Genomic DNA, 13,129 nt, shown 5'->3' on the forward strand with positions numbered 1-13,129 from the left:
TCCAGTCCACCCCCTGGAGCCAAATCATGTGCCATTTTGTTCAAGGAGGCAAAGCCTAGGGAAAGGACTGCAAATGCTCTGAGCTGAGAATGAACTCATTTCTGGCTGAGTGAACTGCAACATCATGGCATCCTACAGGTTCCACCCAAGATAGGTACAGGTAACCCTCAAACCTGACAGCCAGCAGATCAAGAACTGTAGTAGTGGCACATCATGCACCTTTCTGTATGGTGTGGCAAAGACTTTAAGACTACAGGGACAACAGTGAGCTGCACATTTGCTGAGCTCGGTGAGAACTCACTGAGTTCAGTGGATTGCACTGGTCCTACAGGATAATAACACTGACTATGGCATTGTACGGGTCAAAATAGGTCCCTGTGGCTCTCAGACCTAACAGCCAACAGGTTCTGCTAAGATTAGCAGCACCAACAACCTAGCTATATAGGACACCTGGTGTCTCCCTAATCCTGGCACCTGCTCCAACTGGAAATGGGAGAAAGGTTGGTTGTACAGACAATAGTGCAGCCTCAGCACGGTATCACTGGATTGAGACTGGTGAGCTGGGGCTGCAGAGACCATGTTAGAAATCTAACATAAGAACCCAGACCTGGAACTTGTTGGAAGGAGTGGCACAAGTCACTGCAAACAAAGAGCCATGTACCAACTGCCGTAAGTAAAATTGAACTGTAGACCTGTGGATGACACAGCTAAGAAACCTGCTCCAAGGGAAAGAATCTGCTAACCAGAATTACAATGATAAAGAGCAAAAGAAGAGACAAAGGCACAATGAATATTACTAAAGACTCCCCTACAAAGGAGCAAAAGCCTTTTCCTACCTCAGAGTTAACTGAGGAAGACATCGAGAAAATGGGGCACACAGAATTCAAAACACTTGTTTTAAACTTCTTATCAACAGCGAGAAGCATGTAAAGCAGGCATTTAACGAATTTAAGGAATATGTCACACAGGAAATGAATCAAATGAAAGCTGATATATTAGAAATTAAGAATAAAATGGAGCAAATTAAAAGTACAGTGGAGAGTCTCCAAAATAGAATGAAGGAGGCAGAAGACAGAATCTCAAAATCAGAAAATATTTTCCTGTCACCGGGGGAAATAAACAAGAAGCTGGAAGCAGAGCTGGATCAAACCAAAAAACGTATTCAAGAATTAAAAGACCAAATATAAGAGTTATGGAAGTCCCAGAAGATGCAGAAAGAGAAACTGAGATCAAAGGTGTATTTAATTAAATAAGGGAAAATTTCCCTAATCTGGAGAAAGAATTGGGAAACAACATCCAGGAGGGCCACAGAACTCCCATCAGGCTTGACCAAAAGTGATCTTTACCATGACACATGATAATCAAGCTCTCTTCAATCAAAAATAAGGTAAAAAGTCTTAGATGTGCATGTGAAAAAAATCAAGTGACATATAGAGGAACCCCAATCAAACTCACAGCTGACCTCTCACAAGAAATGACAGAAAGAATGGAGTAACATATTCCCAATTCTAAAAACATAAAATTGTGGGTCCAGGATAACGTACCCAGCAAAGCTTTCCTTTGTCTTTGAAATGAAATAAAATTCTTCCACATTCAAGAAAATTTAAAAGAATATGCCTCTTCCAAACCTGTCCTACAAATGATACTTAAAGATGTTCTCTTGACAGAGAAGAGGAATATCGCCCACCAAAACCATAGGCAGATGTGAAGAACGTCACGGTAAAATAACAACAGAAGACTCAATCAATAAACAACCCATTCCAAAATGACGGGATCAATCCATGCATATTAACCCTGAATGTAAATGACTTAAGCTCATCAATCAAACATCATAGATAAGTACACTGGATTAAAAAAACAAAACCCATCTATTTGTTACCTCCAGAAGACATATCTCACAACAATGATCAGCGGAAACTATATCTCATGGATTTTGATTTTTTTTGTTAATTTCATCTCTCCAACTTTGTTCTGATTAAATTCTTCAGTGACTCATAGATTTTACAGTAGCATCATTTTCTTCAAGAAGGTTCTTGATTTTCATTTCTTCAGTGACACTAGTCATGCAATAGCATATTATTTAACTTCATTATTGTTAATTTCTTTTTTTCTTCCTGTTGATTTTATATTGTGGCTTTCATTTAAGGGGATGTATAGTAACTGTGTAATGGAGACTGTCATATCCAGATGTGAGGATACAATGTAGTATGCATCTCTACTTCCAGACTAAAGATGGACTTCCAATGAAACTATTTACTCTATCTTGACAATAGGATGCTGGACATTCTGCCATTGTCCATGCCTGCAATGATGGGCCTATGACTATTTATGAAGAACTATATGATAGTAATGATATAGGGGAACCCAATGAAGGGGGGGCATAAATGATATCCCAGGGTCTATGAAACTGCATCATAAAATAATAATAATAAAAGGTAAAATTTTAAAAAATTTAGCACATCCAAAAACTTGAAACTGCAAGTTGTTTTAGAATCCAAGAATTTAATAAAGCCACATATTACATAAATCAGAAGTAGAAGGAAATGTTCTATGAATTGACATAGGAGATTGATTATAAATTATATGGCATACATCAAACATCATGACCAAACTTGAAAAGAAGTGTTCACAGTAAGTTCAGGAACAACACATGGATGTCTGCTATCCATGTTTTTTTCAGCAATGTAATGAAAGAACTAAGAAATAAACTTGGAAAGTATTGGAAAGAAAAGACCAAACTCATGGTGTGTAGAAAAATTGCAGGAGAACCAACCATTAGAGCTAATGATGCTTCAGCAGGGTTACAAGAAACATCACTAGTGTTCCTTTGAGTTGACAGTTATGAAAAATTATTCAAAGTAGTGGTGGCAGCTCTAATACCTAAGGGTAATCTTCATAGAGAAAAATATACAAATGGAAAATTATTGCGCTCTCTCTCTCTCTCTCTCTATATATATATATATCAAGAAGGCCCAGTGCCATGTCTCCCACAGTTTAACTATAAATTCACTGTATTTAATGAACACTCAAATGACTGTGAACGAACTCAAGAAGTTTTAAAGTTTTAATGGAAAAGTAGAGAATCAAGAATGAGAAAAAATTGAAGATACGATAATAAGACCCAAAAACTATACTAAGAAAATAAGGTTACTAGTTCAGATGTAAGGAAGGAAAAAAAACTAGAATATGAAGTAGAAAACCCTAGTCGTAGGAAGGCTTGGTATATGAAAGGTTGCATTGCAAATTAATGAAAGGATGAAATTATTCTTAATTTGCTCAATTTATATGGAAAAATTAATATGAAAAAAATATTAATAGTCTATGTCTGAGACCTTGAACAAAGATAATTTTAAGGTAATTGGAAGCCAAGTGAGACAAGCAGAAGGTTTAAGTATTCAGAAAAAGATGTGTACGAGATCTGTGAATTTGGGGTAGGGAAAGATATTTCTTGACCCTTAAAAAGCATAAATCTTGAGGAGCTTCCTCCAGGTTTCTCGTAGGGTAACAGGAGCTCAAGCACTTAGGCCATCTTCCATTGCCTTCCCCAGGTGTATTAGCATGGAGGTAGAAGTGGAGCAGCCAGGACTCACAGCGGCTTCCATGCAGGGTAATGGCAGTACTGACAGCAGCTTCATCTACAAAACCACACTGTTGGCTCCTGTTACATTTTAAATGTTAAGGGTCTAGCCCAGTAGCCTAGTGGTTAAATCCTTGCGATACATGTGCTTGGATCCCAAATGGGGGCCGGTTTGTGTCCTAGCTGCTCCACTTCTGTCCAGCTCCCTGCTAGTGCCCTGGAAGAGCAGTCAAGGATGGCCCAAAGCCTTGGGACCCTGCCCCTGCTTGGGAGACACGGAAGAGGCTCCTGGCTCCTGGATTTGGAACAGCTCAGCTCCGGCTGTTGCGGCCACTTAGACAGTAAACCAGCAGACAGCAGATTTTTTTTTTTTTTAAAGATTTATTTTTATTACAGCCAGATATACAGAGAGGAGGAGAGACAGAGAGGAAGATCCTCCGCCCGATGATTCACTCCCCAAGTGAGCCGCAACGGGCCGGTGCGCGCCGATCCAAAGCCGGGAACCTGGAACCTCTTCCGGGTCTCCCATGCGGGCGCAGTGTCCCAATGCATTGGGCCGTCCTCAACTGCTTTCCCAGGCCACAAGCAGGAAGCTGGATGGGAAGTGGAGCTGCCGGGATTAGAACTGGCGCCCATATGGGATCCCGGGGCTTTCAAGGTGAGGACTTTAGCCGCTAGGCCACGCTGCCGGGCCCGACAGCAGATCTTTATGTATCTCCTCCTGTCTGTATGAGTGCCTTTCCAATAAAAATAAATAAAAAAAAAATTTTAAATGTTTACATAGGTGCCAGCATACTATCCATAATGTACTTCTTGGCCATCAAAGCCTAAATACGTTTGCTGTTTATTTGGCTCTTTAGTAAAGGTTACTGACCTCAGTGCTAAAATAGGGTTGTAATGAAGAGCGAAGACTAACAGGCAGAGAATAGAGTTCGGCAGACATCAGGTATCAGTAAAAATTAAATATTAGGTGTTTGGGGAGCAACTGAGAGATACTCGAGAATGATAAAAGGTTGTGAGATAGGACTGTGAGTTAAAACTTGAGAGGCAGGATGGCTTAGGTTATCACTAGGACTAGCTGTGGCCACATGCTGGACGGCCAAACTAAAGGGTGTGTAATTCAGTGGGGTTAACCTTAGGAAACCGAGAGCCTGGATTGAATTGTAAAGTCATGCAAGAATTGGAGAAAAGAAAGACTCATGACACATCATTCACATATGCCAGTCTGGAATGGAAGAATTAATATGGGAAATAACAGAATCAAATACTCAACTTCTAAAGGTGATGAAAATCTGACCAGAAATTGTTCAGACCTTTCCTACGATGCGGTTGAAAGAACCAGCATTGCAGAAGGGGTTGCCAGTGAATAAAATAGATAGTCTGTTAGGCTATGTGACCAGATAGGAACATACTGCTTGAGGCAGAGCAAATGGAACTTGGAAAATGAAACTGAAACTGTTGCCAGGACTCCAGCTGTCACAATTCATACAGAAGAAGGTGACCTCCAACTGGTGCTCTTGGTCTGGAAGGCAGAACCATCATGTGTTGGCCAATAGAAACTCCAGGTTTTCTTCACTGCTCAATGGAGATAATCAGAGTGACTTTCCTTCAATCAGGGGCAGTCATTGTCATAGTAGAGCAAGCCAAAGGGCAGAGTTCTTGAAGAAGTTTCCTCATGAATGACCTCCAAGTCCTTTCTGAACCACAGTCTGTGATAATACAGTATGATGTAATGTTTGCTAAAATCTGACAAGGGCCATTTAATTCACAGATGATTCTCCACCTCTCATTCCTTGTTTATTAAGAGCACTACTTTATAGGTTGATCACCCTTGATGTTAATGCTTGTTTATCCGTTGGACATCCCGTTTAGCCATTGTTTAAATGTGAGACTGTGACGGCCATAATTTGATCTGTTATATATCCGTCTTATTTTGTCTTTTTGCTAAGACCACAGACAGAACCTGTTATCTGCCAACATGAATATATATCATAGCATAAAATAGCCAAGGAATCAGAATGAAACTTTTGCTTCTCTGCCTTGGGATTGTTCAGTAAGACCTCACATACAGCGGCACTCTCAAATTTTTTGGTTGAATTGGAACTTTCCTTTTCTATGTAGTAAGATAATATGTATCTTTGGCAAAATTTATTTTAATGTGCTTTTCTTTGTGTGTGTGTATGTGTTTGCTTGTTTTTTGAGTAGTTGATGGATTTACAGCTGAGTGACAGTAACTTTCGTCGACACATCCTGTTGCAGTATCTCATTTTATTCCAATATCTCAAAGGGCAGGTCAAATTCAAAAGGTAAGTTAATATGTATTTTTCTTAAGTATTGGGCCCAAGATGTTTATATGGGCTCCATCCCTCTAGTACTTTGATTGCAGCAGATGTAGAGCTGATTGGGGGCTTTTAGATAGTAGATACTTGTTTTAAGGAGCAAGTGTTAACACACATCTGCTGTCTTGTGACTGTTGTCCTGAACTTTGTGCTTCTCGGGCGTTATTTTTCCTGAGTGCGGGAAGGTCTCTGATGGCAGAGTGCCCTTGCTGCTTTCTCACCCCACTCAGACCTCCTCCTAAGCTAACTGGCAAACTAAGCCAGTAACACTCTGTCGTGAAGTGTGAAGTCACCTAGAACATTATAGCTGGAAGAAGTGGACAACATTCCAGAAGCCAAGAGCAGTTCTAATTTCTTTGTTTGTTTTTTCAAAGATGTTTATTTTTTATTGGCCAGTCAAATTTAGAGAAAAGGAGAGACAGAGAGGAAAATCTTCCATCTGCTGGCTCACTCCCTAAGTGGCCACAATGACCAGAGCTGAGCCAATCCAAAGCCAGGAGCTTCTTCTGGGTTTCCCATGTGGGTGCACGGAACTGGATGGGAAATAGAGCAACCAGAACACAAACCGGCACCCAAGTAGGATCCTGGCACATGCAAAGTGAGGACTTTAGACACTAGGCTACTGCACTGGGCCCAGCAGGTCTAATTTCTTTAGAGTATCCCAAAGCCTCATAAGGTTCTCTATCTAAATCCATCTGTCCAGAGCACACATTACCTCTTCTCCTGTTTCTTGAACTGGAACCTTGTTACTGATTGTATTTCTGCTTAGTAGGTAAACCAGTGCAGCATTTGTTATGTAATAAAACCTCATTTTACTACCTGCTGGGTTTCAGTCCCATGTCCTCACTTACTGGCTTCAACACATCACTTTTAGACTTGTTATTTTGTTTTGTTTGTTCAAGAGGCAGTTGCAGAAAGAGGGCGAGAGAGAGAGATTCCATCCACAGGTTCACTCCCCAAGTGCCTCCCACAGCCAAGTCTGGGCCAGGCTGAAGCCAGGAGCCTGCAACTCCATCCCCATCTCCCACGTGGTGTGGCAGGGGCTCGAGTTCTTGGGCCTCCCTCCTCCACATTAGCGGGGGGTTAGATCAGAAACAAAGCAGCTATGCCTCAAGCTGGTGCTTCCTTCTGGAATGCCAGTGCCACGGGTGGTGGCTTATCCCACTGTACCCCAATACCAGCTCCCAGACTTACCAAGGTAGTACATGGTAATAAACATTTAACAATGTTTTTTCTTTTCCTAAAGACATATGTATGTATGTATTGGAAGGCAGATTTATAGAGAGAAATAGATTTTCCATGCGCTGGTTCATTTCCTAAATGACCACAGCAGCCAGGGAGCCTGTAAGGGTAGAAGCAGTGTAGTCTCTGCTTACTGTGTGCCTAGGTAGTTCTGAAAACTCAGTAATAATGTAATGATGAATTCAATCCTGGCACATGGTAGTCTGTATTTACTATTCATATGTAAATCTGTGCAGCACTGAGGGCACAGTGAGAGCTCAGTGAGTGGCAGATAGTGACTAATGAGTTGGCCCATAGCATTTTTTTTTTAACTTACCATATTTTGAATGAGTTTTAAGAGTGGAGCATACCTGTCCCAGTGTGTGTCTTGTATAAAACTGTTAGTATTGTCTGAGAGGAATTAGTCTTATCTTAAACTTATTTTAGGAAATACTTGTTGTCTTGGTCATTATCAGATTAATTGATTAAATGTCTTAGTATCCCTTATATGCCTTATTTCCTTGGTTGTAACCCTCTTGAGGGTAAAGCTTAGCACTTAAAATCCCCTTCAGTTTTGGGCCTGGCATGGTAGCCTAGTGGCTAAAATCCTTGCCTTGCACACACCAGGATTCCTTATGGGCGCCCGTTCTAATCCCAGCGGCACTGCTTCCCATCCAGCTCTCTGCTTGTGGCCTGGGAAAGCAGTCGAGGACAGCCCAAAACCTTGGGACCCTGCACCCATGTGGGAGATCTGAAGAAGCTCCTGGCTCCTGGCTTCGGATCGGCGCAGCTATGGCGGTTGTGGTCACTTAAGGAGTGAATCAATGGATCGAAGATCTTCCTCTCTGTTTCTCCTCCTGTCTGTTTATCTGACTTTCCAATTAAAATAAAAATCCCCATCAATTTCAACATTTATTTACAGTATAGCTAACCTGCGTTATATACTTTGTGATGTAGATTTGTAGAGGTCATAAGTAAATCTAATATTAAGTAGACATTGGTGTAACTCAGTGCTCCTGCTGTTTTGTTCTCTAGTTCAAACTATGTTTTAACTGATGAGCAATCACTCTGGATTGAAGATACTACAAAATCGGTCTACCAAGTAAGTCCAACGTGCAACAAACCCATGATTGAAAAAAATGGAAATTTAGAATTTTCTTTGTTTCAGCCCCAAATAGGAAAATAAGGATAAAGTTAAGCTCAGGTACAAGACCACAAAGACCTCTTGGTTCTCTGCCTACAAACCACTTCTATGATGCAGAAAGTTGTTGAAAGCTTAGTATATTCTTTCTAATCACAGCTACTATCTGAAAACCCCCCTGATGGAGAAAGATTTTCAAAGATGGTAGAGGTATGTGATCTATATTTACTGGATCATCTTAGTGCCACACAAAATTTCACAGGATTACACTATGTAAATGTTATTTCTTCATCTTTCTCAGCATATATTAAACACTGAAGAAAACTGGAACTCATGGAAAAATGAAGGCTGCCCAAGTTTTGTGAAAGAAAGGTAAATATATACTCATATTTTTTGAAATAAGTTAAAGGCATTCCAGAGTGCAGTTGATCTTATCAGATGCATAAGCATATTTCATGTAAAATGTAAGACTTTTTATTCCTTTTTGTGTTATTTACCTCAGATTTCAAGTTCTCAGATTTGATATGTATTAACTGTTGAAAAAAAAGTAAAATTACTGGTATTTGCCCTTGTGCCTTATGAGTGTTCTATCATAATATGAAGCTTTTATTTTCTTTAGTAAGAAAACAGTAACTAAATATTCATCTTTCTTGGGTTAATTTGTAGTTCCAAAAATAACATGTCTTTGGTTCTCCACAGAACATCGGATACAAAGCCCACAAGAGTAGTTCGGAAGAGAACAGCCCCAGAGGACTTCCTAGGGAAAGGACCCAGCAAGAAAATTCTTATGGGAAAGTAGGTTATTAAGTTGCCTTGGTATGTGGGATGCTCTTCCTTTTATATTTTGCTTATTGAAAGACACTTTTCCCATGCCAATATGGTAAGAATGACATTTGGTTACAATCTAGAGAAGGAAGTCAACCACACCCTGTTGACCTGAGTGCCCATCCTGTGAGTGCATGCAGCAGGTGGACTCTGAGTTGGTCGTTAGCTTTCAGAATCCACGGCTCTTGGCTATGCCATGTTCCCCATGTCATAGAAAATGGAATTTTTAGGTTGATGCAGCAAAAGTTGTCAGTTAATGGGTTTTTTTTTTTTTGATAGGGTAAGGCCACTGGTTTTGCTAAAAGTGACACATTAAACAGGAAGGAGTGATCAGAATTGGAGTATTAAAAAAATCAAATAACTAGACTTTTAAGCCAAGCATGCTTATAAGTTATTTAAAAGAAACTTAAAAATTATATAAATGTAAAAGAAAAGTGAGAAGAAAAATAAAAAGGTAAATACAGACAATTTTAATTATGTTAAAAGGTACTGTAATGCTGGGGTCCTTTTGCCTTCGGTATCCAGTATTCACTTTATACTGTGCTTGAATATTCTTAGGAAAAAGCATTATGTCCTTATCATTAAATATATGCTCGTGTTAGTAAATTTGTTAATGCCAAAATTAACAAAATAAAAATTATGCCATCACTAAAACTCTTGTTATTAAGTTGTTCTTTTTGGTATATTGGCCTGTTGTGGAAGATGTCCATAAAATATTTATTTACTTCTGTATCTGTTTTGTAGTGAAGAATTAACAAGGCTTTGGAATCTCTGTCCTGATAATATGGAAGCCTGTAAATCTGAGACAAGGCAAGTTTAAAGTTTTTCAAATGACATGTTCCTTTTCTTAAATATTACATAAAGTAGAATGGAGCATTTTTTTCACCTTTGATCGTAGCACAGAAGAAGTGGAAAAGCTTATGGTAGTTGACTTCTGGCACTGAAGAATATGACTGCTTACCAAAAAAGTAAAGATGCTAATAAAATAATATTAGAAATCACAAAGAAATAGACCCATAAAATAATCTGAACTGAAAACCAGATGAGGAAGCTGATATGATTGCATCTAGCTAGGGAGCAGACAGAGGAAATCTGAGTTTTGGAAACCAGGGTGATCTGGTGTGAGGGGAAAGAATTACCTGAGAGATTACAAATCAGCTCTGATAGAGTTGCTGGGTGTTTTGTTTTTGTTTTTTTACAATTTATTTTATTTTTATTGGAAAGATAGATTTACAGAGAGAGAGAAAGATCTTACATCCAACTGATTCACTCCTCAGATGGCTGCACCAGTCAGAGCTGAGCCAGTACAAAGCCAGGAGCTTCCTCCAGGTGTCCCACGCAGGTGCAGGGTCCCAAACCCCTGAGCTGTCTTCAACTGCTTTCTCAGGCCACAACCAGGGAGCTGGATGGAAAATGGGGCAGCCAGGACACAAACCAGTGCCCACCCGGGATCCTGGTGCATGCAAGGCAAGGACCCCAGCTGCTAGGCTATCATGCCAGGCCGCTGATAGGGTTTGCGTTTCTATTAGAACAGTATAAGGAGCCCTGACTAGAAGCTCGTAGGCTGCTCCACTTGAAGGCTGCTGCTTCAACCCATGCCACACAGTGTCCCAAAGGTGAAGTCGGAAGATAAGTTCACCATCCAAACCTAGAAATAATTCAAGGAAACAGTTCATTTACCTTGACTAAGTATCAGCAGATCAATCAAGCAACAGGCATTTAAATAACAATACTACCACATAAAGCTATTATATATATTATATATATGTATAATATATATTATATATTTTATATGTATTTATATATTTATGTATATTATAATATATTTATATATATTTTCCAGGTGGCTAAAGATGAAATAAGGAAAAAAAAAGTCCTATCAAAAAGTAATGAGAAAACTTGAACAACAAAGTCTTCTAGAAATGAAAAACTATAGTTATTAAAATTGCAAAAATTAGGTTAAGTGGTAGATTAGACATACCAAAGTAAAAATAATGAATTAATGGTTAAGAAAGCAGAAGGAACAAGAGTCAGAAAAATGTGAGTTTAGAATGAACAAAAGAAGTTAAAGTGGAAGGAAATAACAATCCAAAGTATTAAGAGAAAAATATCAATCCGTATTCTATACAAAGAGTCACGGTTGGTTTACTGGCTAAGAAATATTCAGACTAATACTGTGAAAATTTATCAGCAGTACCTACTAAAACCCAAAATAGCAAGAAGTTGCAAAAAGGATAGTTTGGCAAAGTTAGTTGTAAACATGAATAGATATTAGGAATTCACTGTATAAATTGTAATAATTACTAATTAGAGCTTATTTAATAAGGTCGAACTAATGTGCTTGCTAAAAGTGACTTGTAAGACAAGGCTTGATCATAAATGAAGAATATTAAGAAAGAAGACAAAGACGGAATAGTCAAGAATGCTTGTTAGGTATGTAAAAGAAATAGATTATAATTTTTAAATTAGTTGAGAGTTAAAAAGTTAAATAGAAATTTTTTGAAGAAAAAGAAAATGCAAGAAACAAGTAGTGTAAAACACAAAGCAAAAAGTGAAAACATTCTAATGCAGTAAATATACATGAACTTTCTGGTTCAAGTCAGAAAGTGGCAATATATATTAAAAATTCATCTAGATGTTCTTTATAAGATAGACACCTTAAAGATACGATGGGTTAAAGCTGCTGCTTGTGGCACCCTGGCATCCCATTGGAGTTTGATTGAATCCCAGCTATTCCACTTTGAATGCAGCTGCTACCGATAGCCCTGGGGAGGTACCAGCAGATAGTTCAAGTATTTGGGCCTCTGACGCCTGCAGGGGAGAACCTGAGGGCACTCTGGTCTACTAGCTGTCCAGTCCTGGCCACTGTGGCAGTTTGGGAAGTAAGGTGGCAGATGGAAAATGCCTCTCCCTTTTTCTCTTCATATCCTCTCACTCTCTTCTAGAACTGCCTTCCAAGTAGATAGATAAATGTTAAAATGATAGGAAAAGGTTGAATGAAAGATGTAATAGACATAATTATCAGAAAGAAGAGTCTTAAAAGCAACATTATCTAAAAATGAAGCTGGATTAAATATAAAGACAGTCATTGCACTAATATAAAAGGCAAAAGTTAGAAATATGCAGACATAAACCTTATTTGCCAATAAATAGATTGGTGAGGAATTGGCCAGTCTACCACCTGGTAGAAAGATCTTGGTAGACCTTCCAGTATTTAATAAATCTGCTAGGAAAAAAAAAACTTGGTATAATACATTTATGATAAGTCTAACAAAAACCAGAAATTTATTTAAAACATCCATGAAAAAAGCTTTTGTAAGTGCTGTTAAGAGTTTTAGAGGGCACTGTTGTTATGCAGTGGAGCTGCCATTCCGTAGTGGAGTGCCAGCTTAACCTGTGCTCTTCACTCAGCTTGCTGATGCACCTGGGTACGAGTGGAAAATTGAGGCCTGCCACCCACGTGGGATGTGCCGGAGGTCCAGGCTTCTGGCTTCCTGGATCAGACCTGGCCAGTGCCGACAAAGAAAAGGATCTCTGGCCTTTCCAGTCGTGTTTGTGTTTCAAATAATCATTTTGGTTTAACACACTTCTGGATAACTGCTGAAGTAAAGAAGAAATCATGGTGGGAATTAGAAAACTTGAGCTAAAAATACTTTTTAAAAAACTACATGGAGATCTGACTCATTGGTACACAAGAGATGTATAGCCTTCAGTGTTTATCCTTATGCTGTTGAAAAGATGAAACCTGTTGAATGGAGAGCAAGATGGTGGAATAGGGTGAGGACACGTTGAAATAGATGCAGAAGGGTTAGCAGAGGAGAGGCAGCCAGGGCATAATCCCGGGTAACTGGAATGGGCAGGCCGGTGGCAAAGAGACACCCAGGGACCTGTAACATGGGCAAGCAGCAGATACAGCAGAGTGGTACTGCAGCAAACAGATAACCCCAATAACAGCCAAAGCTCCACCAGGAATCACCAGGAATGACCAGGAATGCAGAAGGTGATTCAAGCCATAGAGCACCAACA

The 13,129-nt window shown here is 39.4% G+C and overlaps 1 protein-coding gene across 1 annotated transcript in view; it reads left to right on the top strand.

Annotated features, from left to right (window-relative positions):
- THOC1 (THO complex subunit 1) overlaps window positions 1-13,129 on the top strand; it is a 49,711-nt gene that overhangs the window by 28,861 nt on the left and 7,721 nt on the right. Inside the window, exons 12-17 of the mRNA XM_004579608.3 lie at window positions 5,783-5,883; window positions 8,173-8,239; window positions 8,438-8,488; window positions 8,580-8,650; window positions 8,978-9,073; window positions 9,848-9,913. Coding sequence (XP_004579665.1) covers window positions 5,783-5,883; window positions 8,173-8,239; window positions 8,438-8,488; window positions 8,580-8,650; window positions 8,978-9,073; window positions 9,848-9,913 — 452 coding nt within the window. The remainder of the gene's footprint in view (window positions 1-5,782; window positions 5,884-8,172; window positions 8,240-8,437; window positions 8,489-8,579; window positions 8,651-8,977; window positions 9,074-9,847; window positions 9,914-13,129) is intronic.

This window comes from Ochotona princeps, chromosome 18, assembly GCF_030435755.1.
Source record: "Ochotona princeps isolate mOchPri1 chromosome 18, mOchPri1.hap1, whole genome shotgun sequence".
Lineage (NCBI taxonomy): Eukaryota > Metazoa > Chordata > Mammalia > Lagomorpha > Ochotonidae > Ochotona > Ochotona princeps.